The 18,003-nt window shown below is 46.6% G+C and overlaps 1 protein-coding gene across 2 annotated transcripts; it reads right to left on the reverse strand.

Moving 5' to 3' along the window:
- Nucleotides 1-886: 886 nt before the first annotated feature.
- On the reverse strand, nucleotides 887-17,347 carry rcn3 (reticulocalbin 3, EF-hand calcium binding domain). Of its 2 annotated transcripts, none has more exons than XM_052042986.1 (7): nucleotides 17,251-17,347; nucleotides 15,650-15,878; nucleotides 11,831-12,027; nucleotides 8,253-8,434; nucleotides 6,544-6,604; nucleotides 5,703-5,902; nucleotides 887-2,621 (listed from the first exon to the last, which is right to left on the reverse strand). In XM_052042986.1, the coding sequence occupies exons 2-7, from the start codon at nucleotides 15,874-15,876 to the stop codon at nucleotides 2,517-2,519; spliced, it is 972 nt and encodes a 323-aa protein (XP_051898946.1). In that variant the 5' UTR covers nucleotides 15,877-15,878; nucleotides 17,251-17,347; the 3' UTR covers nucleotides 887-2,516. The 2 variants fall into 2 exon arrangements, with proteins under 2 accessions (XP_051898946.1, XP_051898945.1); XM_052042985.1 differs by having other exon boundaries at nucleotides 887-3,941.
- Between the last annotated feature and the right edge of the window lie 656 nt (nucleotides 17,348-18,003).

Consider the following 18,003-nt stretch of genomic DNA (forward strand, 5'->3'; position numbering starts at 1 on the left):
GGGAAGAGGTCCTGTGCAGTGAGTATAGGGAGTAAGGAAAGAGGCTGAAGAGCAGGACCTCCAAGCTAGTAATCTCTGGATTACTCCCAGTGCCACATGCTGGTCAGGGCAGGAATAAGATGATAGAACAGATGAATGTGTGGCTGAGGAACTGGTGCAGGGTTTCAGGTTCTTGGATCATTGGAACCTCTTCTGGGGCAGGACAGGTTGCACCTCAATTGGAGGGGAACCAATATCCTAGCCGAGGATACATCAGGAGGATAACTAGGGAGAGAGTAGGACTACTCGAGGATAAAGAAGGGAACACATGCTTGGAAGTAGAGGATGTAGGTGACTATCCATAATATTCCCATGAATAACAAGTCAGGAATCCTACTGAAATAATTCTCTAAAACTGGGACCAAAGGTCTTATTTACCATCAGTTCCTTAGTGCTTTGGCTCTGGAAATGTTTGCAGTGGAAAGCTGATTTAATTCCCATAATATTGCTAATCATTGGCAGAGATTACTGGATATCTAGAGTCGTGGTTTATACAGCACAGAAATGGGCCCTTCAGCCCAAATTGTCAAACTAAGCTCGTCCCATTTGTCTGCATTTGGCCCATTATCCCTCTAAACCTTTCCCATCCACGTACCTGTCCAAGTGTCTTTTAAATGTTGTAATCATACCCACCTCTACAGCTTCCTCCGGGTGAAATAATTTCAGGCAAGTTAGTGGTAGAACTAAAATATGAAACCTGAAGCTCCATGCGTGGTGGGAGGAGGGTGGAGTCGTATTTGGTATCCCAACAGCTCTAGTACAAGTGATTTAAATAATATCTGGTTGAAAAGAAGAGTAGGGAAAACAGAAGACAAAATTTATTTTGTAAAGGACAGACAACACAGCATTATATTAAAGATTTATTGACAAGTGAGATTTCTTGTCAAAGGTACAGAGCCAGGTGCTATTAACACAAGATGCCTTCTCCACGTTCATCTTATAACCAAAAGAACCCAGCAGTAATGAGCAAGGCCATGCAAACTTAGTAAACCCGTGGGGTTCAGATCTATTTAGCATTCTCCCTCTCTCCCAATCATTAGATGCTGAACCTCACTGGGTACAGATCCAAAAGTACTGACTGCCAGAATTCATTCAGGAACTTTCTTCAAGTATTCCACTGTAACTGAGCCTGAACAGTTTCCTGAACTTCACTCATTCACTTTGCAAGGGACAGAGTTTAATGACCAGAAGCAGAGAGCATTGATATTCTAATCCTCCCCCACAACCCCCCTCACAGCTGGGGAATGTGCTGGCATCGCTCTAGGATTGTATTTTCCTTGAACATTATTGGTTACGCAGACACTGAAAGGGTGGTAAAGAAAGCTGCTTGACCAGGCAGAGGTCATGCCCAAGCATAACTGGCAATAGTGGAGTCACTGTAAAACCTCAGCTTAGACCAACCAGGGGCCACCTGTGGAAGCTAACTTAGCACTGTGCTGGACTGTGTGAGGGGAACCTTTTATTCATTCACAGGATGGGCATGTCAGTTACTGCCCTTTTCTAATTGCCCCTGGCCTACAAGGTCAAGGCAGAGGTCAGTTAGTGAGTGAATCCCCCCCCCCCCCTTAAGTTTCTACACTCACCCACACACTAACACAATTTACAGGTCGAGGTTTGGTGATACGGACCAGAGCAGTATTGAATGGTAGGACAGGTGGAGATCTGCCTGAGAGATGGGGAAGGTGAACTCCTTTGGACATGATAGAGGCTAATCACAGGTTCAAGTTTCACGGTGCTAAGTGTATTTTTCTAAGCTCATTACCACAGATTTGAATTCACCTTAAATGATCAAATAGAAAAAGGTTAGGGGTAATCCTACTGGTAGGTTGGATATTGCACATGTAATACTGCTCTTGAATACTGAATAAGCAACCTCTGCTTAATAACACTTGAACAATGGTGTGGGAGAGCTTAAAAGGAAAATGTACATAATGAAGAGAGCTAGGGGAACCTGCAACCACAACACATGGTTGTACAGTATTAGTTTGAACCAGTTATTTTGTTGGGCTTCTTGGGAGGGACATTGAGTCAGGTATTCTGTCTATTCATGCTGGAAAAAGTCTGCACCAGTTACCCCTTCTAACGCTATATGTTTTGCATTCACTTAGGAACCTTTTACCCTATGCCAATAGTGTACTTCAGCCCCTGTATCAGATACAAGAAGAAGGAATTCTCTCCTCTCTACCCTCGGTTGCAATGTGACTGCCAAAACATTCACCCCGTTAATCTGGTTTCTAGCTGGGAGGTAAAGTGAGAGACTGGCCCCGAAGGTTCCAGGTTTGAACACATTCCAGCATGTGTGTCAAGGACTGTCCAGCTCTCTCCCTTGAAAGAAATGAATAGATTTGTACAGGCAGTCAAATAAAGCACCTTGCCCCCTGCCCCACCCCCCCCCCCCCACCTCACCCGTATATAACCTTTCACAAAAAGCAAAGGAGGATGCAGAATAAAAAGTGCAATTGCAGTAACCTCATTGACTAAAACTCATCGTGTTTGACCATCATCTCTCCGTAATCTGTTACAGCACTTCCTACGAACCTGGTGTAGTTCTCCAAGAATTCTTCTTTTGAGAGTTTGCCATCCTGAGAGAAGCAAGGCTTCAAATTAGAAACAAACGGGACGGCAGAAACCACAAAATTAACAATTGTAATGGTTCAGCTAACAAGAAAAAAAAACACATTCAGTAACATACTGCAAAAGCTCTTCACAATGGCTTTAGCGAGGTCTGTGTATGAATTAACCAATATTGTTTGGAGTCTCATTTTGACCTTTCTTTGCCTGGGTTAATGTAAGTTACAGAGTCTGTCCTGAAATGAGTCACAAGTCATTAGTGGCACAATACTGGGGGTCTACGAGTCTGTCATTGATGGGAACTAAATTGGGAGTGGTGCATAGGAACTAATTTTGGTGAAGTATCAGGGTGCATTTCCAACCTGTTGCTTGGTCCCAAAGCTGGACAGCACATTGCAAAAACTTGTTAATTTAAAATTTCTGGCTAGTCAGCTTCTCAGGGCAGCAAGTTGAATCTCAACTCTGATAGAGGTTCAAACTTAGTGACTGTGCCACCTGTCACAGAGGTCTCCTAGTATCAACCTTGAATGAGCACAGATCATTTGGACCCTGCCAGCTGCTGGGAATGGGGGTAAAGTGTGCATCTAGCAGCAGTGGAATCTGACATTAACTGGACTTCACCCACCAGGACACAGCTGCCTGCTCAGGTACAGTGAGGAAACATTTCCCATCAAGTTCCCTAAGCATCAATACACTTAAGATTGTACAGGATTGTGCGTTGGAGGTGGCTAAAGTCAGTCTATCTGCTGACAAGCCATTAAACATCCTAAAAATTAATATTTTTTCAAACAAGAAAAAGCCCTTTGTAGGAGGATAGGAGATTGAGATACGAAAGAAAGAATCAGGTAGCTGCGACAAATCATGCTGAAAGCTGGGTGGGGCTCAGTCTCATCAAGAATGCCAAAATCTGGAATAAGTTAACCCAGTTATAATTCCACCACTAATTAGACGTGGATCCATTTCTGGGCCATCTCCTTGGTTACAGAAGAGCCAATCAAATGCATCACCAACAGAACATTGAAACCCACTTTAAGATGGATGGGACACCTGATGGAAACTCACTCAGTCAAAAAGGGAAGTAGAACAATTGAATACAATTAATGATTTTGATCACATTTCAAATTATTCACGTCCTGGGTTAGCAAAAAAATCAAACTTTTTTGATGCAATTTCTGTGGGATCGGTGCCGATGGATTGATTGATTAGAAATATTGACTCGCGACTCAGAGCTCGTCGTGTTTTCGTGTTAGGTCCTCCCCATAATTGGTCACTTGGCTGCCAACAAACATATTCCAGTTGTTTAAAATTTCCTGCTTTGTCAGTTTATTGTCCTGTGAACAGACAGCACAAGACAAGGTTAATGCGAGCGAGTGAAACAGCACAGGGGGTTTCTGCAGAACGGCGCGTTCCCTCTGCCGATCTCAATGAGAATGTTAGTGCCTCAGTGCAGGAGGGGCATAGAGTCGGTTATACAGCATGGAAACACGCCCATTGGCCCAACACGGCCATGCTAACCAAGTTGCTCATTTGGGCTAGTCCCATTTGCCTGTGTTTACCTCGTACCCCTCTAAACCTCTCTTTTCCATGTACCTGTCCAAATGTCTTTTAAATGTTTTAATTGTACCCACCCCTACCACTTCCTCTGGCAGCCTGTTCCATATACTTGCTCTGTGGAAAATGTTTCCCCTCAGGTCCCTTTTAAATCTTTCCCTGCTCACTTTAAACCTGTGCTCTCTAGTTCTGGACTCCCCTACCCTGGAGAAGAGACTTTGGCTGTTCACCTTATCCATGCCCCTCATGATCTTATAAAGCTCTAAGGTCACCCCTCATGATCTTATGATCCAGGGTAAAAAGTCCCAGCCTACCCAGCCTCTCTTTATAACCCAAGCCCTGCAGTCCTGGTAACATCCTCAAATCTTTCCAGTTCAACGACATCCTTCCTACAACAGAGCAACCAGAACTGCACACAGTACTCCAAATGTGGCCTTGCCAACATCTTGTACAGCTGTAATATGACATCCCAATTCTCATACTCAGTACTGTAAACGATGAAGGTAAGCATGCCTAACACCTTCTTCACCACCCTGTCTACCTGTGTCACCATTTTCAACGGACTATGTACACACAGCCCTAGGTCTCTCCGTTCTACAACAATTCCCAGAGCCTTACCATTTTCTGTGCAAGTCCTGCCCTGGTTTGTCTTACCAAAATGCAACACTTCATTTATCCAAAACCCCATCTGCCATTCCTCAGCCCACTGTCCCAGTTGACCAAGATCTTGTTGTGATCTTAGATAACCTTCACTGTCAGCAGGCACGAGCAGTTGGCTCATCGTGTATCTGCTAACTTTGAGTTGCAAATTAAACTTGAATTCCACCCTGGTCCTTTCTTCCCCTGAGCACCTTGCAATTGATTGCATAAAGGAAGCTTGCTTTGCCAGGAGAGGGAAGGCAGTGAGAGAACAAGTAAGTGTGCAGAAAGGGGGTGTGCAAAAGAACACAGTTTACACACACACAGGGTAGTGTGAAAGGGAATGTGCAGCAGAGTTTGACACACCAAGTAGTGAGACTGGTGCTGACAAGATGAAAATTACACAAAAGGAACAAAATGGAACAAGAACGTTGGAAAACTGAGTGGGCAAAAAACAGAATTGCACTGCAATTACTTGCCCTGATGGTCTGACAGCACCTTCCCTGACAAGGGCAGTGGGCACAGGGCAACACCGCCACCTGAAGCTCCCCTCCCAGCATGCCGACCTGAAAACATACCTCCAGTCCTCCATTGTGGGTCTAAATCCTGGAATTTCCCAAAAAGACTGTGGGGACACCTTCACCAGAAGGACAGCAAATGCTGGCCCTACCAGCGTTGCCTACTCCCCACAAACAAACCTAAAACTCAGGCAGCAGGTAAAACACATACACTGTGCATGGAGGAACAGACAGGAGGCTGCACAGGCACAGAAAGAAGAGCAAGTCAGCGCTATGTCAGATGGGGACATCACAGGAAGCTAGGAGGGCGTGTGGGAGGGAGAACTGCGTGGGGAGATGGGTGTCAGGTGGGAAGCTACAAGGGAGTGGAAGGTTAACTCTAACCTCATCTTTATCAGACTCGTGGATCAGATGTTTGGCCTCTGACAAGGCGTGGTCATAATCTCCGGGAAGGATCCAACGCTCGATCTCCTTGTGGTCCATCTTCCCATCCTTATCAAGGTCACGGAACTGTTTGAATTGTTCCCGCTCGTTCCTCACCCAGTCTGGTTCTGGCTCGCCATCTTCCGGAGTGTACATATCACCTGTTGGGGGGGGGGGGTGGGGTCACAAGAGCACAGTTAAAAGGGCAACACAGCCAAAATTAAGCAACTATCCGTTGTCACCTAATAAACCAGACTTCGGCTTCACTCTTAACAATCCATCTCCCAGCAAGGAGAAACTAGGCACCACCTGACAACAGTCTACCCAGTCCAGGGCCTTCATGAACTACAGCAAACAACATCTTCCACAAAACAAAGCACATGGACAACAGGCTACATTGGTATTCTCAGCAGTGAAAATAATTCCCAGTCACTTACAGCAACGTCAGTGACCGCTGTAGAACAGGGAGCATTACCCACTTGTCTAACGTGTGTACACAGGCATCCAAGGCAACAGGGCCCCAACCTTTCCATGGCTACAATTCCCAGGGGAGAGTTTCAATCCAGTTCAAAGCCCTCTCTCCTCCTGCATTAAACCAGTAACCATGGGCCTGAGGCGAGAATCTTTAGTGGACAGTAGGCAGCACTTGTGGCTGGGGTTGAACTACATTGACAGGGTGACAGGGGACATCCTAATTCAATTATAACATGGTTAATTTCCTGTCCTACTCAAACCAATGAACAAGGCGTAATTCACCAAAAAAGGTCGGCTTGCCTCTAAAGTTATATTCACCCAGTCTTACCGATATATTCTTTCAGATCCACCATGCCGTCACCATCCTTGTCAATGTCTTCGATGGTTTCCTGTAGAAACAAAAGAAAGATAAACTTGACTCAAACTCCTTCACTTATATCATTCAATATCTTAGGGGGTTCTGGATGTGATGTTAAGAGCTGATTTAGGTTCCCTTGGTGTCCAAAAATGTATCAGAAGACATGGAGATTAGGCAAGGTCATTGACTTGAGTCAGAAGATCAAACGACAGAGCAGGTTCAAGGGGCTGGAATGGCCTTCCCCTTTCACCCACCCACTCCCCCTCATCAAATATGAGCCTTAAATCATTTCTGGTTTGCAGTATGCATGGTCGATAGGTCCAAACTCCACTACAACCTCCAAAGACTGCAAGGGTTAGACTCTGACACAGGGGCAAAGGCCGCCCTTTAATTCCTACCTTCGTCATGCTTTACTGCTGGAAGTTAAGGGACATCTAGCCTGCAGGAGGGTCCATCCACCACTCCTCCGCAATGCCACCTGTCCTGTCTGACCTCGTCCCCCGATGCCCTGCAACGTTAGCCACTAGCTCAGACTCCAAAATCTCACGCTCAGGGGGATTATGTTTCCAAGCTTAACTGGCTGAAGAATAATCGAATTGCCCAATCAGGAGGCTGCAATGCTATGAAGCTACCCAGGGGCAAATAGGTGGTCAGCATCAGGGCCTTAGTGAAGGCGTATATTTGATTGGACAAAACAGATGAAAATCCGCTCTCCTCACCAATCAGAGAGGGTCAAGTGTTTTTAAGAGGAACACAGGAGACGTTGAAATTGTTGGCAAGGAGAATGGAAGCCATGGAGAGTGGAGTAGCAGGAACCAAGAACATACAATAGGAAAAGGCCAGTGAGCCCCCTCCATCATTCAGTAAGATCATGGCTAATTACGTCAGATTTCCAGCATCTGCAGTGTTTTGATTCCTCCCCCTGCCCCGTGCTTCTTGCTGGAATTTGCCTCCAGAAATCTTCAGGGATCAGCCAGTCATTGCTCAATTTACCAAAACTCTCTCCCACTGTGGCCCAACCATGCCCTCAACCACTCTGGGTTAAACAATCACTGTCCAGTCAGAACCTCTCTCCCCGCAGCCCTGGGAGAGGGGTTACCCAGTTGGGACTGGAATGTGTGTTGGCGGTGTGAAGATTGGATTCATTTGGACCACACCGAACATCTACACTCACAGGGATGAGGAGCAGGTACTTGGCTCACTGAAACCTCCCCAATATTGAAAGGCTTGGACGGAGTGGACGTGGAGGGGATGTTTCCAGTAGTGGGAGAGTCTAGGACCAGAGGGCACAGCCTCAGAATAGGACATTCCTTTAGAACAGAGACGAGGAAGAATTTCTTTAGCCAGAGGTTGGTGAATCTGTGGAATTCATTGTCACGGACAACTATGGAGGACAACTATGGAGGGCCAAGTCATTGGGTATATTTAAAGTGGAGGTTGATAGGTTCTTGATTAGTGAGGGTGTCAAAGGTTACGGGGAGAAGGCAGGAGAATGGGGTTGAGAGGGAAAAATAAATCAGCCATGATTGAATGGCAGAGCAGACTCGATGGGCCGAATGGCCTAATTCTGCTCTTACGTTTTATGGTCTTGGCCAAGGTAGTGTCCCAGCAAGGAGGCTGCACCCCACAAAGAGAAGGGGGCAACCCACCAACTTCTGGCATTACCCCCTCCCACTTACCGTAACAACGACAGACTTCATGTAGCCAAACTCCTCGGGGTGAAGGAAGGCAGTGAACTCCTCTCGTGTGGCAATGAGATCGCCATCTTTGTCCGCGTTCCTGAACCTTCGCTCATCACGCCTCAACATCTTCTTGTAGCTGGCCTTGTCCTCAGCGTCATTGACGTCACTGAACTCCTCACCTGGGAGAGCAGAGAGTGGACAAACACTCAATGGGCAGAAAGTATTTTCATATCCCAGAGGCCATGCCAACAACTCCTCCTGGAGAGCAGAGGCATCCCAATATCTGCCAGGAACCTGGATAGGCTGTTCAGGAAGAAGGGAGTCAGCAAGGAATGCATCTTGAAATAATCATTGCAACAAGTTGCTATCAGAGCAGGCTCAACAGTAATAAACTAAAGAGATTAGAGTTCATCAGGGAAGATTAAAGATTGGCTGGAGGTTGGGGGTAATGAGGTGTGTAGCTTGCAGTACTCCAAGGATAGGCTAATAGAATGGCTTAAACAAGAGTGATGTGTATTCAAGGATTGAGCAGAGAGTGCATCACCCCTGCACTATTGATTCTAAATAGACAACAGAAATTAAAAAAATCAGAAAATCTGACATTACTCAGCAGGTCAGGCAGCATCTGCAGGGAGAGGAGCAGAGTTGATGTAGACACAAGAGATTGGAATCTGGAGCAACAATTTGCTGGAGGAACTCAGTGGGTCAAGCAGCATCTGTGGAGAGGAGAGGAAATGTCAACGTGTTGGGTCACCTGCCCAGATCTGAAGGCTCATCCCAGGGTCAAATCGCCAGGTGGGGTAGACAGGGAGAATGTGTCAGTAGCATTCTGGACCCGGGGAGTGGTTGCAGGGCAAGTGTTGGACACGTGGAGTAATTCCTTCCCCCAGCTGGTTGTGGATCTTCAGAATTCCCTTGCCCCAGGAGGCCTCATTGTTAGCGGCCAACGATGAGTCATCTTGGGGGTCAAAGGGTGTAGGGAGCAGCAATAAAGGATGAAGCACAGGATTGGCTGGGTTAGCAAAGCAGGGGAGGGGCCGAGTGGCCAGTAAACACCAGGAAAGGCAGAAGCAGTAGGGGTGGGGTGGAAGGAGGCTTTAACTGCACTGATCACAAGAGAGGCAGCAAATGGGCATTAGACCCACAACCTCTGACCAATGGACCTGCCCGTATCTTGTGGCTAGTTTTGACTAATGTGTGCATTCTGTGCTCTTCAAATGCTTCTGGCCATTTGCCCCAACTTCTCCTTGGTGTCAAGGTACGGCATCAAGGTCTTTGACACAGGGTAGATCAGTGAGAGTTACTGAAGTGGAGTTGGAGAAGTGGAGTTGAATAACAAATAGAATTTGCAGAGAAGGAACATCAGCTGCTCAATTTAAAATAAATTTTGGCGTCATAGGGGCAAGGAGACTATGATTTTTTCCTTCAAACTAAAGATCAGTGTAAATATGATTGCTCATAAAAATCTGTTAAAACAAATAAACACCCTATTTTAAAAAATCACATTATAGAAATTTTAACTGGAATGAAACCAGTTGCATCTCCAAATGTCTGCCGCCAGATGGCAATATTGTGCTGTAAAGCACAAGGAGCGACTGCAGTCTCTGCCCGTGGACCAGAGAGCAAGAAGGTGTTTGAGTGTTTGAAGATCAGAACGTCAAACCCCCTCCCTCCGGGCATGGGATATGGGCAACCCACAATAGGCACCAGAGGGATAGTAACGTGTTCTCTCCAAATCCACCGGATGGATAACTGATCCAACGACAGTGACCTCTCTCAGACCAACATCCCCAGCACTGACACACTAGACAGACCATGTCACTCATAGGGAACTTTGGTTAGACCACATCTGGAGTACTGTGTGTAGTTCTGGTCACCCCATTACAGGGAGCACGTGGATGCTTCGGATAGGGTACAAGAGAGGTTCAGGAGGATGTTGCCTGGATTACGGAGTATCAGCTACAAGGAGAGATTGGACAAACTTGCATTGTTTTCTCTGGAGCGGCAGGGGCTGAGGGGAGACCTGATAGAAGTTTATAAAATGACAAGGGGTATAGATAGGATAGAGTCAGAGACTTTTCCCCCAGGTTAGAAATGTCAAATACTAGAGGGCATACGTTTAAAGGGAGAGGGGGAAGTTTTTTTTTAAAAAAGTGGTAGATGCCTGGAACTTGTTCCCAGGGGAAGTGGTGGAAGCAGGTACAATAGCAACATTGAGACAGACATGAACAGACAGCGAAGAGGGATATGGATTACGTGCAGGCAGATGGGATTAGTTCAATATTGCGTCATGTTCGGTGATGGGCTACAGAGCCAGTTCCTGGGCTATACTCTTCTATGTTGGACTTCTGAAACACAGAGCTCATGCCAATGACGTGAGCACCAGGTGGACTGAGGAAGCAGTTCAAGGCTTCCTTGGAACAGAAAACATGGGAATGCTGGCCCTAGCAATCAAAAGGGGAAGGAGAGGGAAGAGGAAGCTCAGGTCTACGTGTTGAGAGCACAGGAATTCACCAGCTCCCATACCTCCCAGCCCACCTGTGGCAACATCAGCACCTCAGGGCTCGAGTGGGAGCAGGACCTGATCCTGAGAGAGTGCAGAACACAAGACTGTGACATCGGGATGGGAGACTCCCCACCAATCCCACTGGCGGACACACATCAGGATTTGGCTGGGCTGTGACGGCTGCTGCAGTGGAATAGCCCACTGTCCACTACTGTTGTGCAGAGCAGGGGATGATGAGCACGGGGAGGACCCATGAGGCAGATTCCAGGCACACTGGGTCTGGTGACTGACAGGAGCTTGGAGAGCAGAGGGATGAAGCCAGACCAGACCCACATACGCACACACTACTAACCACTCTCCGATACACCCCCCTCCCCCCAGTATCAGCTGAGGCTCAGTGGGCTGCTCTCTCACTGGGTCAGCGGTTGTGGCTTCAAGACCCACCCCAGACTCCGGCTCAGAAAGCCAAGCTGACACTTGGTGTAGGGGCAGGGGTCTGTCGGAGGAGCAGCTTTTGGTTGAGATGTTGACCCCATCTTGCCCACCCTCAGGGGATCCTGTGGCTCTGCTCTGGTGCGTTATCCCTCTCAGGCTGGTCGTCATGTAAGATCATTGAACCAGCATCACTAATGGATCAACACTGCAGAGGCTGGAAACTAAAACAGAACTCAGCTAGTCCAGCAGCATCTGTGGAAAGAGAAACCAGTTCACGTTTTGGGACGGAGACCTTCCACAGAACAGGGGAAAAGAGTAGGTGGAGGGGTTACAGTTTTCAAAACACAGCTGGGGGGTGGGGGGAGAGGAGATGGGAAAGAGCCAGATGGAAGACAGAAAGACTGGAGCTATAAACATCTGCAGTCTCTTGCGTCTCCAAGAGAACATGGAGGTTGGTTAAAGCAGATCAGGTGATAAGGAGCATGAGATCAACAGATAATCTGAGCATTATTTATGGGACCTTGCTATGCACCAGTTTACTGGCATCATAACAGTGACTGTACACCAGCAACAGTGTAGAGTGAAGAATGGGGGAGCCCACAGAAGCGCAACAGAAGTGTCCTGAGCTTCTCACCACCGATATAGTATCCGTAGGTTGTGTTCTTGTACTCGTCCCAGGACACTTTGCCATCTTGGTTGAGGTCGTAGTCCTTCCAGTGTCGGTTGACGTTCTCGTCGATGTACCGGTTCTGCGCCCGCTTGATCCATGCCGTCAGCTCATCGGCAGTGATCAGCCCGTCCTGGTCCTGGTCAATCCGGTCAACGATTTTCCTGGAGGTGTGGGAGAAGGAAAAAGGTGGGTGACAGGTCACAGGAAGGGGCAAAGGTCAGAACAACACAGTGGTAGAGCCACTGCCTCAGCACTGAGGACCCAGGTTCAATCCCCATCCCAGGTGCTGTCTGTGTGGAGTTTGCCTGTTCACCCCTCTCAATGCCCACTCCTGACTGATCTTTCACCTCAGCCCCACTTTCCTGTACTAACCCCCCAACTCCTCACACCGTCCTTAATATTCCAGTGACTGGGCCCTCGTGTAGAGAATCCCGAAGATTCACATCCAGTCAGTGAAGAAATTTCACAAACAGCCACCCCCTTATTCCGAGATTCTGACCTGGGAGAGAAAATCTCACAACTCTCCTCTAAACTGCAAACCTTCTACCTTAACCCCTTGTCATCAGTACTGCCAACGTTGTCCTGTGCACAAGTACGGTGAGATACAGGTACAATGAAAAACTTGCTTGTAGCAGCATTGCAGCACATAGGTACAGACAACACACAGAACATAAATTGTACATAAGTTACACCAGACAATGGAGAAAAACTACAAAACAAGACATTAATGTGAAAAAAAAACCCCTACAGAGACAAGTCTATGGTGGTGTGAGAGGTAGTCCATAGTGTTCTGTTGCAGATGTAGGGTTGGTGTTGTGTGGGTTGGTTTAGCACCCCAACAGCATTACAGAGCAAAGCTCTGATGATTCAGCACACTCCAGACTTGGGTGTTGCTGGACCAGCAGGTTCTCTGGACTAATGGGTGTTCCCCCAACACACTCAATTCACCTTTAAAACAAATGTTACACAGTCCTATAATAAACCTTTAATTCCAGAGAGTTTAAAGGGAGCGGGAAATTCATGAGCACGCTGGACCCTGGTTCCGGCTGTAAACCCACTCACGTCCCTCACCCCAACCGCAGCTGCCCTCCCCCCGGACCCTTAGCTCAAGGAGGGAACCAGATGCCAGACTATCAAGGGTCCTGATCCGGTGCCGGATTATCGGAGTTTGACTGCAGTGCCAGGTGAAGTTGGGCCAAGTCACAGTTGCTTCAGCTCGGCCGACCTTCCTCATCCTCCGATCCGGAACTTTCCCCGTGCTGGACAGCTGGGGGAAGAGAAGGGGGACACTTCACCCATCACTTGTATTGAAACAAGACCCAAAAATCAAAACCCCTCAGCAGCAGCACCACCTCCAGAAGTTCGCTCTCCCCACATTGATTCCCGCAGCACTGACACACAACGTGAACCAGCTGACAGATGCAGTGCAGATACTGGCCTGGTGACTCCAACAGCACCACTGGAGATCAGGACCACCTACAAACAGATGGAGGAGCGGGGGAGACCTCCCACGTTCTGGCCAGCGTTGACCCCTCACCCAGCTTCTCCCACCAAGGAGGTCAAGGGCAGCAGGTGCATTGGACACCACCACCTGCAGGTTCCCCTCCAAGACACGCACCGTCCCGACTGGGGAAACATTGTGCTGTCCCTTGATTAGTGCTGCAACCAAATCGTGGAACTCCCCATTCAGCAACAGGAACACCTGCGAGAGAACTGCAGCAGTTCAAGGTGGTCACGTAGTGGTACAGGATGGAACAGAATGTAGAGTGGCTGCCTCACCGTGCCCGCCTCACCGTGCCCGAGACCCGGGTCCGATCCTGACCCCTGACTGTGTGAAGTTTGCATGTTCTCCCCATGACCGCATACATGGGTTTCCCCCAGGTGCTCGGGTTTCCTCCCATGTCCCGAAGACGTGCAGGCACGGCAGTGTGGCGGTTAGCGTAACACTATTACAGCACCAGTGACCTGGGTTCAATTCCAGCCACTGCCTATAAGGAGTTTGTACGTTCTCCCCGTGTCTGCGTGGGTTTCCTCCGGGTGCTCCGGTTTCCTCCCACATTCCAAAAAGGATTAGGAAGTTGTGGGCATGCTACATTGGCGCCAGAAGTGTGGTGACACCCGAGGGCTGCCCTCAGAACACTCTATGCAAAAGATGCACTTCACTGTGTTTCAATGTACATGTGACTAATAAAGATATCATAGTTGGCCTCTGTAAATTGCCCCTAGTGTATGGAACATAGAACAGTACAGCACAACCCACAACGTTGTGCTGAATTAATTAAATGCCTGATTAAACTAATCCCTTCTGCCTACACAATGTCCATACACCTCCTTTCTCTGCACATTCATGTGATTATCCAAAAGCCTCTTAAACACCTCTGTTGTATTTGACTCCACCACCACCCCGGGCAGTGCATTCCATGCACCCACCACTGTGTGTGAAAAAAAAACTTGCCCCTCACATCTCCTTTGAACTTGCCCCCCCCCCCCCCCGCCTTAAATGCATTAGACATTTCAACCCTGAGAAAAGCTACCGGCTGCCTACTCTGTCTATACCTCTCGTAATTTTGTAAACCTTTCATGTCTCCCCTCAGCCTCTGCTGCTCCAGAGAAAACGACCCAAGTTTGTCCAACCTCTCCTTATAGCACAAGTGTGTGCATGAGTGATAGAATTTCAGGAGAGTTAATGAGAATGTGAGGAGAATTTAACATTTAAAAAGATGGGATTAATGTATTTATTAATTGGAGTAAATGGGTGACACAGACGATGCATCCCAGGGAGCTCATCCCCACCTTCAGGGGCAATTGGGGATGGGTAATACATTCGCATCTCCACAGCGCTGAGGGTTCCCTGTGTAACACTTGAGAAAGCACGGACTGGTTCCCTAGCAATTCAAGGAAAATTCAGTGGGACTTTAAAATCTATCTCAGGATAACTTGAGGGTGTGTAGAGTTGTTGGCTGGAAACAGCTTAAAATTGAGGAGAAGTGTGTAACAGATTACTGGTCTGGACGTCTGCACCATAGCCTGGTGGGTCAAATCAGCTCCTTCCTCTGCCACGTCTCTTGTTGCTCCTGAGAAGTTCTAGTGCTGTTTGGGAGTGGGAGTGGGGGAAGGGCCGAGTCTCACTGCCAACTCAGCTCAGGGGGAAGTACAGGAAGCAGCGGTCCTGGTCAAAGAACAATGACCAGGGTAGGGAAACGATGCCAGATTCTGTTGGTTTAAAACTCAAGCACACGGGGATTGATTGGGGAAAAAAGAGTGTCCAGAAAGTCACCGACTCACAGATTTCTGCAGAAAACACAAGATCACAATTCCTGAAAAGAGACTGCACCAGGAATCCAACTCACAGCAAGCTGAAGCTGTGATATTTAATGGGCTGGAAAATGCCAAAAGTCACTGGGCTGTTCATTGAAATAATGCACACGGGCAGCAGCTTATCAAGAGCACAATCATTAACTGTAATTGCCTGATGATAAAACAAGTAGAGGTTATCAGGAACAAAAGGTAAAAAAAGGTACAGCGACAACCTGGGAGCCAGCCAGCTGAATGCAGGCTGGTAACGTCAGGGCAGTTAACGGGGGCCAGCAGAAAGGTGCAGTAGGAGAGTTATAGGGTGGGGAGAGTCAATGTAATGGGGTGCACCTGGTCTGTGTTGGGGATTTGGGGTTCAGTGCCCCAGGACTGTGGTGGTGAGGGGGCAGTTCAGGGGTGCACAAGGACAGTGCAGCTGGTGTTCATGGGTCAGATCAGGATGTCCATTGATACTGATTTTCTGCCTACCCCAGCCTCTCTTTGCTCTCCTCTGGGGTGAGCTGGTCGAAGGTCTTTGCACCTTCTTTCCCCAGGAAGGCCTCGTGGTCAAACTGGAACCCCTTCTGATCCTCGTGCTCCCGTTCGCCCAGATCCTTGGAATGGTGCACTCGGTCCTTCTTCTCAGAGGTGGGTTTGCACAACGCCACGGAGGCACAGATAGCCAGCAGCCCCAGCAGGCACAGCGACCTCATCATCACTGCAGGGAACACGTACAGGAGGAGGGTGAGAGCCACAAACAGGCTGAAAATATATTATAAAACCTCACCAAATCACAAAGGCTGGACAATTAGTCACAATTCCTACAAATGTTCCTTTTGTCAATGTCAAAATCTTCATTGATAACTCTCCCTTGGAGCACCACAGGACAGTTTTCTACCCTGAAGGCACTACATCCAAATTATTTTTTTTGAAAGGTTATCACGGAATCCAGTTTCACTTCCAAACATTGCATTCCAGGTGACAATTTGCACTATAAATACTCCTCTCTCCAATATTTGGTTCTTTCAACAATAAAATAAAGCTGTGCTGTTTTATTATGAATTGTATTGCAGTAGTAACAATTAGATCTGTCTCCTTTTATTACTATTTCCACATAAATGATTTTTCTCCCAGGGATTAAAGAATTAAATGTCACTGGGTTAATATTTCAAATGGCATGAAGTGCAAATATTTTAAATCCATACCAGGTGATACTCAGGAATTAACGATTTCTCCCTTATTTATAGAACAGAGAACATGCCATAAAAACATTATTTATTTTTGTAATTTATAGTAATTTTGCCTTTCCACTGTACTGCTGCTGCAAAACAACAAATTTCATGTCATTAACTCAACGATAATAAATCCAATTCTAAAGAAGCAAAGAGACACCTCACCACTCTTATCTAGTCCACAGCTAATGTAAAATTTCCCTTTAATCTAAAAACAGCTAGAATCTTTTCTACATTAATGTTCCTAAATATATCAATGGGTTAAACAAATTATTATAGCCATCTCAGAGTTAAAAATGCGTGCATCAAAATTAATGAAAGGAAACCGGTTGATTAACTCTTAAGTTATTACCTCTATAATAAAGTCTGCTATTTTTAAACATACATTATTTAGTTACTACAAGCAAAGCTCAGAGTATGCACAAAAGGAAGCCTTTGCAAACTTGGTGGGTTTTGCAAATTCTCAGCTCGATTTTAACACTACAAATCAGTCACGATCTTAAGCAACTCTTCGAAAACCTTTTTTTTTAAAAGAATTCTGCGTTTTTCCAAAGCTTTATAATTAAAATGTTAACCAAAGCTAACACTATCAATTAATATACACCCCACAAGTTTAAAGATCACTGAATTGTGCTGGAATTTTACCAGTTGAACAAGTAAAAACAAGTCTGATATCTCTCAGCAAATGAATGAGACAGTGGATGCAAAGCATAATTCTGATAAATAAGTGTTAACAAGTTATTGCAAACTTTAGCACTTTCTTCAAAACTTTAGAGAAAAAGATAATTTAAACTCAAGACCTTTGTAATACAAGTTGAAATCTATCTTTGTTTAATCAAAAGAAACGATTAATCTTACCAGTGTTATCAATAATTGTGATAAGATGCTGGAATTATCACACACTGTCCCTGAATAAATTTGTACTGTAACTAGAACAGAGATTACAAAATTGTCCAATTAACGTTAACGTTACTTTCAGTTATTTGGGCTCCCAAATTTGTCACAACGTCTACGATTGGTCGAGCTCTTTCACGTTGACGTCGTTTCACTAATCGGTTTCCGATTGGCTAGGAACCGCCACGTTGACACGGGGATGAGTAATTACGCTTGAGCATTAATCGCGTTGCCTTCTGGTACTTGTAGTTGTTTTAATGAAAATGGAATTTGCAAAGAAACAAGAGCTTGCATTTATAGAGCAGCATTAACGGCGCAAAGCAAAAATTATGGATAAAGGTAGGGTGCGCATTACAATGAGTAAAAGAAGAAATCCTATTATTGATCGACATTTCATCTATCCAATCATATTAGACTTTGGCTTTGACCGACGTTTTGTTATCGAATTAAGTGACAGGAATTCGGAGCAGCTCCGCCCATGTTATTAAGAATTGGCCAATCTTCTTTCGCTGAATCCCAGGTTTAGGTCCCACCCCACCGTTGATTGGCTGATTGGGTTTGGGCGGGAGTTGGGTCGGCGGGGAGTTGTTCGCGGGCTCGAGGTCGGAGCCCGGCGGTGCTGCAGGTTAAAGCAAACACCAAGTCATCATAATAGTCACAAAAAGTGAGCCTCAGAGGTACAGATCAAAGGGCCACACGGGGTAGGTGGCAGCTCTA

The sequence above is a fragment of the Pristis pectinata genome, chromosome 33, assembly GCF_009764475.1.
Source record: "Pristis pectinata isolate sPriPec2 chromosome 33, sPriPec2.1.pri, whole genome shotgun sequence".
NCBI lineage: Eukaryota > Metazoa > Chordata > Chondrichthyes > Rhinopristiformes > Pristidae > Pristis > Pristis pectinata.

What these genes read in the sequence shown, in the direction of transcription:
- rcn3 (XM_052042985.1), bottom strand. Translation starts at nt 15,876, where the DNA reads ATGATGAGGTCGCTGTGCCTGCTGGGGCTGCTGGCTATCTGTGCCTCC. An exon ending in GAGAGCAAAGAGAGGCTGGG is followed by an intron (nt 12,028 to 15,649) that starts GTAGGCAGAAAA and finishes CCACACCTCCAG; the next exon opens with GAAAATCGTTGACCGGATTG. An exon ending in GGATCTGAAAGAATATATCG is followed by an intron (nt 5,903 to 6,543) that starts GTAAGACTGGGT and finishes CCCCCCCAACAG; the next exon opens with GTGATATGTACACTCCGGAA.